The 19,500-nt window shown below is 50.5% G+C and overlaps 1 protein-coding gene across 3 annotated transcripts; it reads left to right on the top strand.

Annotated features, from left to right (window-relative positions):
• The first annotated feature begins 448 nt into the window (after window positions 1-448).
• Window positions 449-12,498, top strand: phka2 (phosphorylase kinase, alpha 2 (liver)). Of its 3 annotated transcripts, XM_047030843.1 has the most exons (33): window positions 449-687; window positions 843-951; window positions 1,329-1,487; window positions 1,691-1,738; window positions 1,886-2,054; window positions 2,190-2,272; window positions 2,365-2,445; window positions 2,576-2,674; window positions 2,768-2,914; window positions 2,993-3,046; window positions 3,286-3,408; window positions 3,561-3,656; window positions 3,731-3,838; window positions 3,962-4,040; window positions 4,159-4,293; window positions 4,452-4,561; window positions 5,239-5,383; window positions 5,672-5,750; window positions 5,873-6,018; window positions 6,283-6,453; window positions 6,562-6,662; window positions 7,606-7,742; window positions 7,868-8,030; window positions 8,155-8,234; window positions 8,551-8,629; window positions 8,804-8,933; window positions 9,052-9,153; window positions 9,412-9,530; window positions 9,868-9,891; window positions 10,316-10,369; window positions 11,272-11,505; window positions 11,761-11,961; window positions 12,183-12,498. In XM_047030843.1, the coding sequence occupies exons 2-33, from the start codon at window positions 874-876 to the stop codon at window positions 12,354-12,356; spliced, it is 3,708 nt and encodes a 1,235-aa protein (XP_046886799.1). In that variant the 5' UTR covers window positions 449-687; window positions 843-873; the 3' UTR covers window positions 12,357-12,498. The 3 variants fall into 3 exon arrangements, with proteins under 3 accessions (XP_046886799.1, XP_046886801.1, XP_046886800.1); XM_047030845.1 differs by lacking the exon at window positions 3,731-3,838; XM_047030844.1 differs by lacking the exon at window positions 9,868-9,891.
• The last annotated feature ends 7,002 nt before the right edge of the window (window positions 12,499-19,500 follow it).

The raw sequence follows: 19,500 nt of genomic DNA, 5'->3' as shown, positions 1-19,500 counted from the left end.
AAACAAGAAACACAGTCAACAACATTTCCGAATTGTTTAAGGAGCTAAAAACTAACAAACAAAAAGAAAGTAGATTCCAGTTCAAGTTTGTTCGTTGCTTGTCATAATAATGGACAGACACAGAGCAAAACAAACGATATTATTTTGAGTGTTCTTATACGTTTAGTGCCCTTAGTAGGCCTACAAATTCGGCAATGTTACAATGAAGCATGCATCGGCTACATTGACCCCTTATCAATCAGAATAACTAAAAAAGCATGCTTCAAAATGCGGCTACATTTACCCCTTATCAATCATAATAACTAAAAAAAAGCATGCTTCAAAATACTACCAGATGTTGTAGGACATTCTGGTATGTGTTACGTACTGTACTGTAATAGACATGCAACCATTTGTTTTCTGGAATACTAAATGGCAGTTATGTGGTAATATCGCTATTGGACCGCGCCAGAGCGCTATCATCACTTCCGCAATGGAAGACCTTCAACGGTAGTTTGTATCACATCTCACTGTCACTCTGCAAGTGCAAAACAACAATACGAGCCTTCAAGCAACCCGGATTTGCAGGGGTAGTGCTCAGCGGCTGGTTTAGCTCAGCTGGGACGAAGCTCTAAACTGGGATGTTACTTGCTAGCCAATCTACAGTAGCATTAGCCGATTGCAGTTGAAATGATGGATTCCCAACCGGTAGGCTATGTTTTAAAAAAACATCGAGATAGGCTTGCTACTAGCTACAGTATGTGTACAGTGGAATGTAGAATTAAGCAACTCCCATGTTGCTGTTATTGAAAAGCGTAGCTGGTGTGACAGATGTACAGACTCTTAAGTGCACTACTGTTCAGGTTGCTTCCCAGGAAACCAGCCGCTAAGACGATGCGAAGTCGCAGTAACTCGGGGGTGAGGCTTGACGTATACGCCAGGCTTGTTCAAGAGACTATACTATGTCACCAGGTAAGATATCTTATGGCTAATGTGCTATCAGAGCTGTAATGCAGGGAATTGTAGCTCTAAGTGTGCCGTTTTTCTATATTCGAGTCGTTTATGAAGTATTGTCTGGTCTGCCCACTTTGAACGAGGAATGGTCATTTCAATGAAAATAACTACCTGTTCTGCACGTAAAAGCTTAAAAACAAACAAAGCTTGAACGAAGGTCACATGCCTGAAGCTGAACTGTCTTATCTACTCTGCTGGAATCTAGGCACTTCTACTGCAACAAGTGGTTATGTAAACGTGCCTTTGGTTGTACGTGTGGGGGATATATCCCTGTGATTGTGTGTGTGTGTGTTTGTGTCTGTCTTTCTGTGTGTGTGTGTGTGTGTATCCTGTAGAACCCGGTGACAGGGCTGCTGCCTGCCAGTGCCCAGCAGAAGGATGCCTGGGTGAGGGACAATGTCTACAGCATCCTGTCTGTGTGGGGCCTGGGCATGGCCTACAGGAAGAACGCCGACCGGGATGAAGACAAGGCCAAGGCCTACGAGCTGGAGCAGGTGGGCCTTCAGAAGCCTGGGGCTGGAGTACAGGGTTGGGACAGAGTGTCATGGGTTGTTCGACTGGGAAGGAAAGGAAATGTTGCCGGATGTGGGGACTGGAGCTGGGAACGAGGGGTGGGAAAGGACGCTCAGGTGGGGGTATTTGGACAGGGGAGAGAGTATGGTGTTATGATGACTCACTCATTGCGTTGTCTCTCCAGAGTGTGGTCAAGCTGATGCAAGGCCTCTTACAGTGTATGATGAGACAGGTAGGAAAGACGCATCATTATCATCACAGTCATTGGCACCTGCCACTGTTATTATGGCTTGCTGTAAACACCCTCACTTGAATGTGGGGCCTTAAAAGTGTGTGTTACTTGTTACGTGTGTGTGTGTGTGCGCTTGTTTGGCTGTAGGTGGCGAAGGTAGAGAAGTTCAAGCAGACCCAGAGCACCAGGGATTGCCTTCACGCCAAATACCACACTCCCACCGGTGCCACGGTGGTCGGGGACGACCAGTGGGGTCATCTGCAGGTGGATGCCACCTCCCTCTACCTGCTGGTGCTGGCTCAAATGACAGCTTCAGGTGTGTGTCTCTGAGATAGAGAACGCTTGTAAATGTGTGTGTGTATTCCCATCAATATGTGCCTGCAAGCATGCAATCATGTGTGTGAGGGGGTGCATACGTGTGGGTGCATGCTAATACCTGTGCTTTGGCCAGGTCTGCACATCATCTCCAATCTGGATGAGGTAGCTTTCATCCAGAACCTGGTGTTCTACATAGAGGCAGCTTACAAAGTGGCGGTAAGCGAAGCTCCTCATGAAACCTGGTCTCTCTGATGTTGACAGAAAAGAATACCATCATTTTGTGTGTGTGTGCGTGCGTGCGTGTGTAGGACTTTGGGATGTGGGAGAGAGGGGACAAGACCAACCAGGGCATCCCTGAACTCAACGGCAGCTCCGTGGGCATGGCCAAGGTACGAGAGCACAGAGGTCGCACAGAGGGTCAAATAAAGGTCACAGGAAGTTCACCGAGAGGCACCGAGTGCCCCCGCATGAACCCCTCTCCCCCTTCCCCCTCCCCTGCCTTGTGTCACCCCGACCCAGGCTGCTCTGGAGGCCATCGATGAGCTGGACCTGTTTGGAGCTCAGGGAGGACCCAAGTCTGTCATCCACGTGCTGCCTGACGAGGTGGAGCGCTGTCAGGTAAGCGCTTTACCCTCGGAGGCAGACACCCTGTCACGACTGATCTGGCTGTCATGCTCACGCCGTGTGTGTGTCTGCTCTCTGCGTGTCCAGTCTATCCTGTGCTCCATGCTGCCCAGAGCTTCCACCTCCAAGGAGATAGACGCAGGGCTGCTTTCGATCATCTCCTTCCCTGCCTTTGCTGTGGAGGACGCTGAGCTGGTCAGCATCACCAAGAACGAGATCATCGCCAAGCTGCAGGTAAGGGCTAGCTGGGTACGCCCCTGGCACACACACACACACACACATGCGCACACTGACCTTCGCTTCGTCCTGCAGGGTCGCTACGGCTGCTGTCGCTTTATCAGAGACGGGTACAGATGTCCTAGAGAGGTACATTTCCTCCCTACTCCTACTTCCTGTTGAGCTTTTTCTACTTCCTGTGCCCAAGTCCTGCTCCTCCTCTCTACCCTGTGGATACATTTCCTAATCCTTCTCTGTACTTCCTGCAAATTACTCTGTGTCATACGGTTAGTGTGCCATGCGAGATTAGACCTTTAAGGAACATAAATAATTTTAGTCAGAAGATTTACTTTAGTGTGTGTGTGTGTGTGCTTTTCTGACTGTGTCAGGACCCGAACCGCCTCCACTACGACCCAGCTGAGTTGAAACTGTTTGAGAACATTGAGTGCGAGTGGCCCGTGTTCTGGACCTACCTGGTTCTGGATGGCATCTTCACTGGAGACCAAGAACAGGTGCGTGGTGCTGGAGGACTGGAAAGAGGTGTGTGTGTGTGGGAGTACTGTCGATGTGTGTGTCCGTGCTGAAGAAGGGTTGGTGTGTGTGCTTGAGGGATCAGGCTGGTGCTGTTTCGACATAAGTCTAGGTTAAGTGTGTGTGTGTACAGGTGCAGGAGTACAAGGAGGCTCTGGAGGGGGTTCTGATCCGTGGGAGGAACGGTCTCCGACTGGTACCAGAGCTCTACGCGGTCCCACCTGATAAGGTAGTATCTCCTCTCCTGATGATGCTGACGGTGGTGGTGTGTGTCCTGGGGATGATGGGGTGTGTTTTGTTCAGATGGAGGAGGAGTGCAGTAACCCTCACTCAGTGGAGCGGGTGGCCAAGGGCCAGCTTCCTCACATGTGGGGCCAGAGCCTGTACATAGTGGGGTGTTTACTGTCCGAGGTAGGAACCACATATCTCTCTCTCGCTCTCGCTCTCTCTCTCCCTCTCCCTCTCGCTCTCGCTCTCTTTTTCTCACAGATACAAGGTCTAAGTCTTCTCTCCTGTGTGTCTTTGTGCTACCAGGGGTTTCTCGCTCCTGGAGAGATAGACCCTCTCAACAGGAGGTTCTCCACCAACTTCAAACCAGACGTGGTGGTGCAAGGTTGGTAGAACGTGTTAGAACTTGGCTTCCTGTTCCCAATGTTGTCAATGTTACCCTGAAAGATTTGGTACGTTGGAATGATTGAGCTCTTCTCTCTCTCTGTGTGTGTGTGTGTCAGTGTGTGTGCTGGCAGAGTCAGAACAGATCCAGGAGCTTCTGAGAGACTACGGTGTGGAGGTCCAGACGGTGTCGGAGGCTCTGTCCATCCGGGTGATGCCTGCCCGCATCCTCAGCCACATCTATGTCAAACTGGGTACGCCAACTCTGCTCTGTCTCTCACTAATCTGCCATTAGAGAGCACTTGAGATGCAACATTCAACACACGATATAGCAAAGCCAAAAAATGGATTCAGAAGCCCCCAACAGTGGGATCCCAGCGGTGTGATCGGGGCCTGCTTCCTGTTTCCTCAGGACACTGTAAGAAGTTGAACTTGAGTGGGCGGCCCTACAGACACATCGGGGTTCTGGGAACTTCTAAGTTCTACGAGATACGAGGACGCACCTACACCTTCACCCCCCAGGTAATACACCACACCTACACCTACACCCTCCAGGTAATACACCACACCTACACCTACACCCTCCAGGTAATACACCGCACCTACACCTTCACCCCCCAGGTAATACACCTCACCTACACCCTCCAGGTAATACACCACACCTACACCCTCCAGGTAATACACCACACCTACACCTACACCCTCCAGGTAATACACCTACACCCTCCAAGTAATACACCTCACCTACACCCTCCAGGTAATACACCACACCTATACCTACACCCTCCAGGTAATACACCACACCTACACTTATACCCTTCAGGTAATACACCACACCTACACCTACACCCTCCAGTTTAGGTGATACACCACCCCTATACCTACACCCTCCAGGTAATACACCACACCTACACCTACACCCTCCAGGTAATACACCACACCTACACCTCCAGGTAATACACCACACATACACCTACACACCCTTCTAGGTAATAGGAGTAGTAGTGATTTATTTCAGTCCTTATTAACAATTCTTCCAAAGAACCATACCCACTCAACCTCACCTACAGACCACATCCTGAATGTACACCTTCACTACATCTCCAGTCAGTCCAGGCCCAGTGTTGGAGACCTTTACAGGGGTGTCAATGCCAGGGTACCTGAGGAGATGCTCTGTGTGCCTGCTGTGTCTGTCTCAGTTCTTGGACCAGCACCACTTCTACCTGGCCCTGGACAACCAGATGATCGTGGAAATGCTGCGAACAGAGCTGGCCTATCTGTCCTCCTGCTGGAGGATGACTGGACGACCCACACTCACCTTCCCCATCACACAGAGCATGCTGGGTAAGGTAGTCCACACCACACAGCATGCTGGTTAAGGTAGTCCACACCACACAGCCTGTTGGGTAAGCTAGTCCACACTACACAGCCTGTTGGGTAAGTTAGTCCACACCACACAGCATGCTGGGTGAGGTAGTCCACAGCACACAGCATGCTGGGTAACCTAGTCCACACACACATTATTCTCTGAACGTATTTGACAGCATGCTCGGTAAGGTAGTCCAAGTCTTACACAGCATGCTGGGTAATAAGTGATGAAACAATGTTCTCTCTCGTCCTTGTTTTCCTCAGTCGATGACGGCGAGGCCATTGATCCTTGTATCCTAGCAACCCTGAGAAAGTTGCAGGATGGGTACTTTGGAGGGGCCAGGTGAGACACACACACACACACTCTTTCTCTCACATGCACATGCACATACAGAATTAGTTTGAAAGATGTTTGTAGTTGAACCGTGGTGTGTGTGTGTGTGTGTGTGTGTGTGTGTGTGACAGGGTGCAGATGTCTGACCTGGCTAGTTTCCAGACCACATCCTTTCACACTCAGCTCAGCTTCCTGGATGAAGACACAGACCAGCTGGACGACGAGGAAGAGGAGGATGAAGACGATGACGAGGAGGATGTCTGCTATCTACCCCAAGGTAAAATGAGAGAGAGAGAGAGATGCAGGAGGTGTTGCACCATTCCGTCTAGCTTGAAGTTGGTGGAGAACCCCCTGTTGAGAGCTTCAGATTCACACAGAATCAACACGTCCTACAACGGCTCTCTCTCTCTCCCCTCTCTCCCTCTCTCTCTCTCTCTCTCTCTCCCTCTCCTCTCTCTCTCTCTCTCTCCCTCTCTCTCTCTCTCTCTCTCTCTCTCTCTCTCTCTCTCTCTCTCTCTCTCTCCCTCTCTCATTCATTCAGACGGATCCAAAGGCATGTTCGACCGCTACCTCGCCCAGCTGCTGCACGCCGCCGCCCCAAAGTGTCACCTCCCGGCCATCCAGCGGGGACAGCACCACGTGTTCAGCGCAGAGCACACCACCCGAGACATCCTGTCCCTCATGGCCCAGGTCCAGGGCCTCAACATGCCCAGTGAGTGTAGAGGGCCACGGCCTAAAACTAGGACCCTATTGGAGGGCAACGGGGGAGGTGCTCCATGGAAGCTCAGGTGAGGGTCCTCATAGCGTGTTCTGGTTGCAGAGTCGTCCATGTATCTGCCTGTGACTCCTGCCATGAACAAACACCGCAAGTCCCTCAACCTGCTCGTGGTTCCGCAGCAGGCACAACAGCAGCAACCCAAGGTCAGCAGATCGACGCACATTCACCCTTTTCCGAGGTTCGTCTCGATGCTCTGCGTGGCGTTTGGGCGTCTGTTTGTCCACGTGGGTTTTGTGTTTGGGTTTGTGTGGTGTGGATTGATGTGTGTGTGTGTGTGGGGTCAGATGCCTGAGCGGTTAGGGAGTCGGGCTATCAATCCGAAGGTTGTTGGTTCGATTCCCGGCCGTGCCAAATGACTTTGTGGCCTTGGGCAAGGCACTTCACCCAACTTGCCTCGAGGAGATTGTCCCTGTACAGTGTTTCCCACAGATTAGAAAACTATATGTGGCGGGGGGGGGGGGGGGGGGGGGGGGGGGGGGGGGGGGGTTCGAAATAATTCACAAAATCAACAACAACAAACAAATAATTTCTGCATATGCAGGTAGCGACGCTGCATACAGGGTGCTAAATAACTATTTAACTGGTCGGCTCCATGACGCCGGGTAAGTAGCTAGCTCTTGAAACTTCTCACCAAAAGAACGAAGGGGAACCTTCGATTAAGACATGTCCGTCGGTACCTAGCGAAAAGTAGCCTCAACTTTCCTAGACCTTTAGCTACGGCACTAATGCTGAAGGCTCGCTGATGTAGCTGTCGGTCTCACTAGAACGGCGTATGCATTGTTGCTAACGTGTGCTGACGTAGTGACTGTGTGTGTATGTGAGAAAGACGCGTGCGTGAAAGAGACGGAGGGAGAGCAGGGAAAGGAAATGCAGCTGAACGAATACGCTGCGTGTTTTTACCTAAATAGCGATAAAAAACATGTTTTACGAAACGCAAGTGTGTGGCGGCCGGTGTTGATTCTGTGGCGCACCGCCACAAATTAGTCTATGTGTGGGAAACACTGCTGTACTTACTGTAAGTTGCTCTGGATAAGAGCGTCTGCTAAATGACTAAATGTAAATGTGTGTGTGTGTGTGTGTGTCCAGCCCCACAGAGCTGCAGACCTGCACCTCCCCAGGGACCCCCAGGGGAACCCAGACTTCCCGGGGCTGGTCAGACGTCTCAGGGAGTGTCCCACTCTGCAGGACCAGGCTGACATCCTCTACATCCTGTACCACATGAAGTACGGCACTGCCGGCTCGCTAAAACACACAGATACACACACACACACCATAGATACGCACACACCCTACATACATACAGACGCACACATGCTGTCTTGTGATTGGTCCTCCCTTGGCTGAGTAGGGGTGCTGATTGGCTGGTGGAGGTGTCGGGGCCAGGCCAGGGCGGGGCCAGCGTGCGGGCCCTGTTACAGGAGCTGTACGTAGAGGCGGGCTCTTGTAAGGAGTGGGGTCTGATTCGCTACATCTCTGGGATCCTGAAGAAGAGGGTGGAGGTACTTGCTGAGGTAACAGACCTGTTCACGTCCAGCTACATGGAATGAATGCCTTAACCCTTCTTGAAACAGGCTGATTCCGAAACGGTTACATTCAAAACAACGTGTGTGTGTGATGTGTGTGTGTGTTTTTCAGGCCTGTACAGATCTCATCTCCCACCAGAAGCAGCTGACTGTGGGACTCCCTCCAGAACCTAGGGAGAAGGTCATCACAACGTAGGTTACCCACAGACACGCGAGCACACACACACTTCCATGCTCATAGACATACTAGCACACACACACTCAGTCATAGACACACACTCACATGCTCATAGAAACACACACACACACACAGATACCCTCGCAGACACACGAGCAGGAACTCACTTTCCCGAGGTCGCCTGGAAACGAACAGACAGTAATTCACCTCTAGATGGCGCCGCTCTCCCGATGTACACTGTCTCTCTTCATCCCCTATTTGAAACACACACTTACTTCACGTCAACATGAACCGACGTGGCTTCACTTCCTGCTTCCTGCGTGTGCTCAGCCCACTTCCTCCCGAGGAGCTGAACCGCCTGATCTACGAGGCCAGCGGTCAGGACATCAGCATAGCTGTCCTCACTCAGGTAACGCAGCACGCACATCAGGACTGAAGTGAACAAAACACACAGAGAACCCACTGATGAAAACACGCAGGGGTCCGTGTGTGTGTGTGATGGGGTGTGTGTGTGTGCGTGTGTCTATGTGTGTGTGTGTGTCTATGCGTGTGTGTGTGTGACGGGGTGTGGGTCTCCCTGCAGGAGATCATGGTGTACCTGGCTATGTACGTGCGCTCCCAGCCCGCCCTGTTTGGAGACATGCTGCGTCTCAGGATCGGGCTCATCATGCAGGTGATGGCTACCGAGCTAGCCCGCAGCCTGCACTGCTCAGGTGGGACGGAGCGACACACACACAAGCACACATATTCCCTTAAACGCATGCAGAAATGCATCATGTGTGTGTTTGGGAGCATGACTGTGTGTGCTCATGCGTGTTCATGCGTGCGTAGGTGAGGAGGCGTCGGAGAGTCTGATGAACCTGAGTCCATCTGACATGAAGAACCTTCTGCATCACATCCTGAGTGGCAAAGAGTTTGGAGTAGAACGAAGTGGTGAGTCTCTCTGTCTGGCTGTCTGTCTGTCTGTCCAGCCGTCTGTCTGTCTCTGTCTGCTTGTCTGTCCAGCTATCTGTCTGTCTGTCTGTCTGTCTGTCTGTCTGTCTGTCTGTCTGTCTCTGCCTGCCTGCCTGTCTGTCTGTCTGTCTGTCTGTCTGTCTGTCTGTCTGTCTGTCTATCTCTGTCTGTCTATCTCTGTCTGTCTGTCTGTCTGTCTGTCTGCCTACCTGTTCAACCACAACTCTCTGTCCTCAGTGCGTCCTATCCAGTCCTCGGCCACCAGCCCAGCCATCTCCATCCATGAGCTGGGTCACACCGGGGCCACCAAGACGGAACGCACCGGAATACGCAAGCTCAAGAGCCAGATCAAACAGGTACGCCTTGACTCCGCCCTCTCTCACAGCCAACAGCCAATCTCCGCAGTGCGGGGTGTGGTTAGCCCTGAAGACCAGCTGGCATCCAGATCGATCCCACACTCCATGTTAACATGCTAGACAGTGGGCTAAGAGAGACACATGTTCTCCAATGCTGTTTCAGTGTCCTAGCGAGAAAGCTCTTCAAATTCAAATTTGTTTGTAGCTAAAGCAACTTATGTGATCCTTACTAGTTATTTATTGGTTGTGGGAGCATGATCTCTGCCCATATTTGATCCCATGCAAGATCAGAATGTATTTCTCTGTGGTTAACACCGTTTCCTGGTTTTGCTTGCAGTTGGATGACTCCAGACCTATGAGCGTGGGTTGAGTTTGTTAGTGTTCCCTAGGCATGTCGTTTCCATCTCTAACTCCACGGTGCTGGGCGGGGCTGCTGGGGTTCAAAACCAATGCACCCGCTGGCTGCTCTAACCCATTCATAGCTGCTCACGTCTAGCGCGCTGCCATCAGTAGAGCCTTGTCCTGTCATGTCCACCTGTCGAAATAGGCATGAGGCTGATCGACGTCAAATGTCATTAGCGCATGTATTTATAACGTCTGTCCAACCTGTTCTTCTCCTCTCACTTTCCTTTCTCCTCTCTCTCTCTCCCTCTCTCTCCTTCTCTCTCTCTCTCTCTCTCTCTCTCTCTCTCTCTCTCTCTCTCTCTCTCTCTCTCTCTCTCTCCATTCTCCTCCTGTCCTCTCACCTCTCCGCTCTTTTCTCTCCATTCTCCTCCCCTCTGTAGATCTTTAACAGCGGTTATTCCATCAGCAGTAACGTCACCTCGCCTCGTTCCACGGTAAACAACGCCCCCTTCTCTCTCTCTCTCTCTCTAAAGTATATTAGAACCAACACTGACACGCACGTACATAAGTACAGGATACACACTCACACAAACATAAGTATAGCACACACACACACACACACACAGCACGACAGGCGTGATTAGTGTGCGGCTAGAGAAGCTACACACATCGCTTGCATAAGTTACTTTGGACAGATTTCACTGAATCACTGAATCATTCAAATGCCTGGAATGAACAAATCCTTTGGTGACCTCTCTCTCTCTTTCCAGCTCTCCATCTCCCCATTACTCTCTCTCTCTCTCTCTTTCCAGCTCTCCATCTCCCCATTACTCTCTCTCTCTCTCTCTCTCTCTCTCTCTCTCTCTCTCTCTTTCTGTCTCTCTCTCCTTCTCTCTCTCTCTCTCTCTCTCTCTCCCTCTCTCTCCTTCTCTTTCTCTCCCTCTCTCTTCTTCTCTCTACCGCTTTCTCTCCTTCTCTCTCTCTCTCTCTCTCTCTCTCTCTCTCTCTCTCTCTCTCTCTCTCTCTCTCTCTCTCTCTCTCTCTCTCTCTCTCTCTCTCTCCTTACTTCTCTCTCTGGGTCTCCCTCTCTATTTCTATGTATTTTTCCTCTCGTACCTCCCCCACTCTCTCTCTCTCTCTTCTGCCTTCATACACACATGGCTGAGCTGCTCATGTTTCTGTGTCGCTCTGTCTTCCTCCATCCGTCCGCTCCAACCTGCCGCTCTACAAGAGAGCAGCACTTGTACTGGACACAGACCTGGTGGCATGGAATAGATTGGATCGTTCGCTGTGCCTGTCTGTGTTGTTTTTGGGTGGGAGAGGGTGGGTCCGTCTTCATGCATCCTTCATTACCCCCACCCCCCACCCCTACCCCCCCCCCCCCCCCCCCCCACAGCGGTGCTCCAGCCCCTCCACCCCCAGCGGGATCCTGTCCCCCGTGGGGCTGGGCCCCCAGGGAGGGCCCCTGCAGTGGGAGGAGCGCCAGGGCCAGTGGCTGCGGAGGCGCAGGCTGGATGGAGCCATCAACAGGGTCCCCATGGGCTTCTACCAGAAGGTCTGGAAGATCCTGCAGAAGTGCCACGGGCTGTCTATAGACGGATACGTCCTGCCCTCCTCCACCACTCGCGAGGTATGTCATGACCTCCTCTGTCCTACCATGTGATCATCTACTCTACCATGTTATAACCTGCTCTACCATGTTATAACCTACTCGACCATGTTATAACCTAATATATCATGTTGTAACCTGCTCTATCATGTTATAACCTGCTCTACCATCTTATAACCTGCTCTATCATGTTATAACCTTTTATACCATCTTATAACCTGCTCTATCATGTTATAACCTGTTCTACCATCTTATAACCTACTCCATCCTGGGCAGATGACAGAGGGGGAGATCAAGTTTGCGGTGCACGTGGAGTCGGTGCTGAACCACGTCCCCCAGCCGGAGTACAGGCAGCTGCTGGTGGAGGCTGTGATGGTGCTGACCCTGGTGGCCGACATGGAGCTGGACAGCATCGGGGGCGTCATCCACGTGGACCGCATCGTCCACCTGGCCAATGAGCTCTTCGTCAGCGACCAGGTCGGAACGCGAGCGCACGCCACACGTTTCTGCTTCAGAGCAGCGACTTCACAATGACACGTACACATTTTTCATGTGTCGCGCGGTGCACGCGAGGGTTCAGAAAGCGCACAGGCAAAGGCCTTTTCCTCAGGAACCAGTTTGTTTCAGAGTTTGTCGTACACTAACCTTTCAACAGCTCTCTAACGTTGACATGCTATTCCTTTCCTGTTCCGGGTCAGAGGTCTCAGGGAGCCCAGGACTACTTCCTGGAGAAGGACCCAGCCACGGGCATCTGTAACTTCTTCTACGACAGTGCCCCTAGTGGCAGCTATGGCACCATGACCTACCTGTCCAAGGCAGTGATCACCTACGTGCAGGACTTCCTGCCTCACTCGACCTGCTTAATGCAGTGAAGCAGAGCGGGGTGATATACCTCACTCCACCTGGGACAGGGATACCTGTCTGGGGAACATTTCCATAGGATGTAGATATCTGGTGCTCAGTGTAGAGAGGCAGGTGGGGGGGAGGAGGGGAAGGATGGAAGGATGGAAGGATGGAGGGATGGAGGGATGGAGGGAGGGAGGGAGGGAGGGAGTGAAGGAAGGAAGGAAGGAAGGAAGGAAGGAAGGAAGGAAGGAAGGAAGGAAGGAAGGAAGGAAGGAAGGAAGGAAGGAGGGAAGGAAGGAAACTAGTATGGGTTTGTTTGAATTGGGTGAAGGGACAGGAGGGAAAGACATAATTACAGCATACTGTAGACTTTGTAAGGGACTTGGTTCGGTCGCTTTGGATAAAAGCGTCTGCTAAATGAATAAATGTAAATGTAAATGTAATGGTTCATCTCTGCTCACGTCTCTGTTTCAACTTTGCAACTGTGACTCGAGCTGTTATTTGATGGTGAACGTTAGGTCAGGCGTGTCAGGGTGTTCTGTACTGAGACGCATCATTGACCTTCAATCTTAACATGTCATTCCTGTCTGGTTTGCTACAGACATCTAACATGCATAGCTACTTATTACATTTACATTTATGCATTTAGCAGACGCTTTTATCCAAAGCGACTTCCAAGAGAGAGCTTTACAAAATTGTAAAAAAGTGCCAAAAGGGAAGACCCATAAGAGCATGCAGTTATACAAGTTACAAATTAAAACAACATGAACCACAAAAAAAAAGAAAAGGCACTTAGTCATTGATTCCTGGACCTGTTTCGGTTTCCTGTCTGCATCATTTCTGCATGTATTCAAGTGTGCGTGTTAGATGGTCTGATGTCTGGGGCATGCAGGTTAGTTTCTTGTCATGTCACTCTTACTATTGCATCTCAGTAAGAAGCATGTCAAGTCTGTGTATTCATGACTTTCAGACCATGCATGTTATGTGAGATTGATATACGTACATTTGGTTATGGTATGTTCAATTCTATTGCAATTTAATACCAGCAGTGTCATATACTTATACATTTTCCTAATATATTCCTTAATCTAACTGGGTCCCATTCAGCCATCTGGAGTTGGTTATAGTCTAACACCTACATTGTGCCTGTGATGTGGAAGACATCAGTCTATGATAGAGCTTCGCGTAACTGGATCTGTTTTTAATCGTTAAAGTGGTCTTTGTAGCTGTTAATAGTCTGTTTTCCTATATGTTATAGTGTCACATCCATCATTGACATGGTAGAGACAATCCTGAGCTGTTTTTCAGATGTAGTGCCATGACTGCGAGATAGGAGAGTCTGTTTGATGACAGAGGTTCTATTTCCGTGAGTCGAGAAAGTGGTTCATCCCTGTGGATTATAAGAAGGGAAAACCTGGAGGCAAGAATACAGTTTTAGACCTTTATTTTGTTACAAAAGAGTTGTCTTTATCATACACTAAATATATTAATATATAGAAAGTTATTATTGTATTCTGTGGACCATTAGAGTGATCAGGAACATGAGGAATAAGGTGTTTATCTTGTACCTGTTTGTTTGTCCGTGATACATTTTTATGATGGTTCATTCTTAATCATTCTGCACTTTGGTCGAACTTGGGTATTGTTTCAGGTCTAAAACCTGTCCGTTTCAAGTTTTAAAATGAAATTCTCCCAGGTTGAAAACCTGCATTATTGGAGGTTTTAAACCTGTCGATTATTTTACACTCAAAGTTGTGTCATGTTCAAGGTTGAAAACCTTTGTGTTCTTTCTATGCATAATCTTGCATATTCTTTAACGTTTAAACCAGTATCGCTCATTAAAAGGGAGTACTTCATTCATACTACCACACTAATGAAGTGTCCTGAGTTGTCCTTGACAAACACTACACACACAAACACAACCGCACACGCGTTAGGACCGCGTGTTCGTGGGCAGGCACTTCTTGTTGCTGAAGGGGGAGAGGCGATGTGAGGGGGGGCAGGCGCACCTGTGGCCCCCCCGATGGTTCACACACAGGTGAGAGCAGCCCCCGTTGCTACGGGCACACTCGTTAACATCTGCGAGGAGGAGGGGGGGGGGGGGGGGAGAGGAAGGTTGTAGAAAGTCCCTTTGGCGCATACACCAGATCTTGTTCACCGACGCTGATGTACTGTGACATGAGCGAATTAAAGATATTGTGTGTGTGTGTGGGAGAGAGAGAGAGAGATAAGGAGAGGGAGGGAGGGGGGGAGGAGCAGAGAGAAAGAAAGAGGGAGGGAGAGAGAAAGAGAAAAAGAGAGAGAGAAAAAGAGAAAGAGAGTTATCAAAGCTGCTGCTCACCCCTGCAGTGGACTGCGTGTAGTGTGTATCCTCTGGGGCAGATACAGTGATAGGACCCGGGGAGGTTCACACACCTCCACTCACACCCGCCCCTCCGCCCGTCGATCACCTCCACACACTCGTCTACGTCTGACGGAGAGAGGGAGACAAACAGGACGAGAGCATCGATCCTCTTAGGTGTCCATGGGCACTAAAATAACCTTTGGTCAAATGTGTCGGTGTACAAATCAGGTCCAATGAAGATCAACTCAACACCGATGATAAAAACACCCGCGATCAAAATCGACATGGTTTTGGTTATGATGAGGATAAACGGGGACAACCAGGATCCTTACGATCGAGGCACATCTGTCAGTCCTACCTACGCACCCGTCTCTCCTCCCGTTCGGTGGCGTCGGGGTGGAGGTGTGTGAGCGGAAGCCCGGTGGGCACCGGGCGATGCAGCCACGCCCGTCCCCCGCCAGGGCGTGCCCATGGGGGCAGGAGCAGCGGTAGGACCCTGGGGAGTTGTGGCACTGCCCCGCACAGGGCCCGCCTCCCGGATGGCCCGAGCACTCGTCCAGGTCTGGAGACGCACATGTCAATCACCAGTCTGCCAGCCAATCAATCCGCCCACTGTTCAGTCAGTCAGACAGTCATGGATTTCCTGACCTTGGCAGTGTCGTTGGGTGGCATTCATGGTGTACCCAGGTGGACACTGGCAGAGAAAGCTTCCTGGCGTGTTGGCACAGCCAAACACACAGCTGGTCACACCCATGGGAAGCAGACATTCGTCCACATCTGGAGAGGGAAGGAGTGGATGACTGGATGATTGAAACGTCTGTCCCCAGAGCCTGGAGAGGAGGAGGGTAGAGCAGGGGGGGGGGGGGTCTAAGAAAGCAAGAGAGGAGGAAGCTGGAGGGAAAGAGAGAAACCCGAGAGAGAGAGAGAGAAAGAGAGAGAGAGAAGGATGGTGGGATACAGGGAGAACTTCAAGGAGGAGGAGGAGGGGTGGGCTGAGAGAGGAGGATGGAGGGAGAGGAGGAGGGTAGGAGAGGAAGACTTGACCTCTGCAGGAGGTCCCATCTGCGGCCAGCTGGAACCCAGGAGAGCAGCTGCACCTGGAGGAACCCAGGGTGTTGACACACACCTGCTGGCACCGCCGCGGGCTCTCCTCACACTCATTTATATCTGCACACACACATACAAACACACACACACACACATACAAACACACACACACAAATAAGCAGTATAGTCAAACTTTTCAGCCAAGCCTGGAAATGAAAGGAGCAGATTCCTTCTCCTCCCTTCCCTTCCCCTCCTCTCCTCCTTCCTTCCTTCCCTTCTCCCCTCTTCCTTCCTTAAGGGGAGACAGAGGAGGGCTGACAGTCAGAAAACATCTGTTTTGTAGAGGGAGCTGTAATGGGTGGAAAACTTCTCAGGATGAAGCTAGAAGCTGTCTGTGTTGATGTCACCCGAGAGAGCAGGGCGTTCTTCCTGCCGAAAGACCAGACTTCCTGCAGAGACTCCCGAAGAGCTGGCCCATGTTTATTTATCTGTCGCGTGATGTTTCTCACCTTGAACTTGTCTCGTCTACCCACAGGCGACCTCACAGGGGGGGGGGGGGGGGAGGATTTAGGAGGATTCTAACTGCCCTGGCCAAGGTCAGACTGCCATACTTTCCGGTGTGATTTGGGGTCCAGAAACCAAGCGGCACCCTTGCATCTACATACCTCCTTTTTTGATAGAAACAAAACGAAATCAAACGATTCCTCCTGGTTGTAGTTTTCCCTCTTTTTAGCTCAGTACCTAAGTTGAAGTTGTCTGTTTAATGTTTCCTCAGAAGTCTGGCTGGATATCATCTGTCTGTCCAGGGTCAGAGAACAGCCATATGAGTTATACTGCTGCTGCAGGCTGCTTGACTGAGCTGACGGTAATGATAGGCTGCCTGGAACACAAGTACCCCTAGTATTAACTATGTCTACTTTGCAGCCTCTACTAAAGGGCATGGAGGACTGGTGTCTCTGAGTGGTCTGTGATCAGCTACATGGAAGATGTTCCAGGAGAGGAATGTTACGACCTGGGGGTTGGAGGGGGGAGGGGGGAGTGAAAGCTGAGAAGATGTGATTGACTGTGAGGACTGTTAGCAAGGAGCAAGGAAAGCGAGGGTCTAGAGAACGTGAGGCAGCTGGAAGGTCTAGAGTGCTACATCTGTGACCGGGCTAGGATTAGGACCGGAGCTCGAGTCAGGGCTAGGGCCAGGGTTGGGACTAGGGCTGGGATCTGGGCTAGGTTTAACCATAGGGTCCGTGACCTCTGACCTCTGCAGGTTCGCTGGTCCTCCAGCAAAGTGAAGCCTGGCCTGCAGAGACACTGAGCATGGCGCTGGAGCAGGGGGTGGGACGAACACATCTGGGAACAGCCGCCGTTGTTCATCAGGCAGGGGGTCACTGCTGGGGAGAGAGGGACACATGTAGGGTCAGGGGTCAGTTTAATCACGGTCTTTTAATGAAAGATTTTCACAGTATACAAAGTACAAACTGCACCCAGGACCTAAACCTGCCCTGACCACCCACCCTTCAGACCTGCACCGAAAAAATAAAAACGAGTCATATTCAAAAATCACCAGAATTAGTGGGTGGAAGTGTTTTTCTACTTGAACAGTATTAGTTGCCTGGTTAGCAGAGGAACATCCAGCGGAGCAACACCAAATAATGCAATATGAGGGGAGTGGTCAATTGGCTCCCCCTTGAATTACAGAGAAAGCCTCCAAAATAGATAACCAGAAAAGATGTAGTCTTGGAAAACATATGTAACAAATGTGCAGGATTTACACCTATCACATCAGATGGCATTGCCCATATTATAAAATGGAAAAGAACATATCATAATGTATATGAATGTGATGCCACTGTGATACTGCTGAAAACAACCCTTTATATCAGCACAGCTTCATTCTTAGATCCTGTATGAACTACTATACTTGTACTATTATTCATGATGTACACTGAGGTGTATGTCGGCTGGCACAAACATCAGCCCAGACACAGGGAGAGAGATGATGTGTTACCCAGTCCTCTCTGCTCTAACCTCACAGGGGTAGATGATGAAAAAACCAGACACCCTGTTGTCCCCATTAAACCCTTCTAGAAACATCTCCTTCTCTACAGCAGGTACAGGGTCCAAACCATGGGGGGAATCACACCCTGGGAACAGGGCAGAGCAGGAGAGAGAGGGAGAGACTGGGATGGAGTGGTGGAGGGACAGTGAAGAAGAGGAGAACGAAGGGCAGAGGTACTCAGAGAGACAGAGAAAAGGAGAGAGAGAGAGAGAGAGAGAGAGAGAGAGAGAGAGAGAGAGAGAGAGAGAGTGAAAGAAAGAAAGAAAGATAGAAAGAAAGAAAAAAAGAAAAAAGAGAGAAACAAAACAGATATAAACACACAGTTCCTCACCCAGACAGACAGGAGTAACTCCGCTCCACTTCGCCCCCTGCTGGCAGTAGCTGTGTGCGTCCCCGTGGGCCAGGGTGTAACCAGGGTAGCAGGCGTACTGGACGTAGTGCCTGTACTCCCCTGGTCTGGGATGAGCCACGTTGCAGAAGTAGAAGGTTCCGTGGTTGGGCACAGGGGGATAGGGGCAGATGGGTTGCCTGTGAGAGGTCATCCGCTTGGGCGGACGAGAGGGGAGGTTTGGCAGGTGGTGTTCTGTTGAGGTGAGGAGCAGAACTTGGGAGGTGGGCGAAGCAAGGGGAGGGACAACAGAAGTGGGGACAGTCTCATTGGTCGGTTTGGGAGTCTGCCCCTGATTGGAGGCGGTGGGGGTCTGAGGAGATGGAGAGGAGAAGACAGAAAAGGAGGGGAAGTTGGGAGGGGGAGATGGAGATGGAACGGAGGGAAAGGGAGGGAAAGAAGATTTGGGAGAGGGAGGGGGGGAAGTGCTGGCCTCAAAGGGGGTCAGTTTTATCCCCTCCACGACTCTCTGTTCTACAGCTGTACGAGAGGGCGATTTGGACAGTGATGCTGTTGATGATGAAACTGGTGATGATGATGGAGCTGATGAGGGTGATGCTGGTAGTGATGATGATGCTGCAGAAGATGACGATGATGACAGTAGTGCTAAAGAGTGTGATGTTGGTGATGATGATGATGATGATGGTGATGATGGTGATGATGGTGACGATGGTGATGATGATGATGATGATGATGGTGATGATGATGATGGGGGTGGTGACGATGGTGATGATGATGATGGTGGTGATGATGATAATGGTGATGATGATGATGGTGGTGGTGATGCTGGTGATGCTGGTGATGATGGTGGTGGTGATGCTGGTGATGATGGTGGTGGTGATACTGGTGATGATGGTGGTGGTGATGTTGGTGGTGGTGGTGATGCTGGTGATGATGGTTGTGGTGATGAGAAGGACAATGTCTCCTTTTGGTTCTCTTCGTATTCCATTCCACTCAGAAGAACATTGGTTCCATTCCAGACCTCCTTGCTGGACCCTCTGTCCCCTTTATTTCTGCTGAGCTCAGATCTCAGCTCCTTCTGACTGGACGAGAGGTCTTGGGTTCGAATCCTCTCCTCACCTAAAGCCTTGTAGAGGGATCCAGACATGTCCTTCAGATGGACTTTGGGTCCAAACCCTTCATTAAATCTGAGAGTGAGATTGATTACAGGATTTAGAATCTATCTAATACATAATTACTTCAGAAATATATATTAATGAAAAGAAAAAACATATAGTAAATCACTTTTATTTTTATTTGGTGAAAACCTCACTGGAGTTTTGTCTGGATGTGTTTGGGCAGGTTGTGACCCAGCTGGGGGGGGTAAAGGACAGCCTC

The sequence above is a fragment of the Hypomesus transpacificus genome, chromosome 12, assembly GCF_021917145.1.
Source record: "Hypomesus transpacificus isolate Combined female chromosome 12, fHypTra1, whole genome shotgun sequence".
Taxonomy (NCBI): Eukaryota; Metazoa; Chordata; class Actinopteri; order Osmeriformes; family Osmeridae; genus Hypomesus; species Hypomesus transpacificus.
This window is presented reverse-complemented; position numbering and strand designations above follow the sequence as displayed.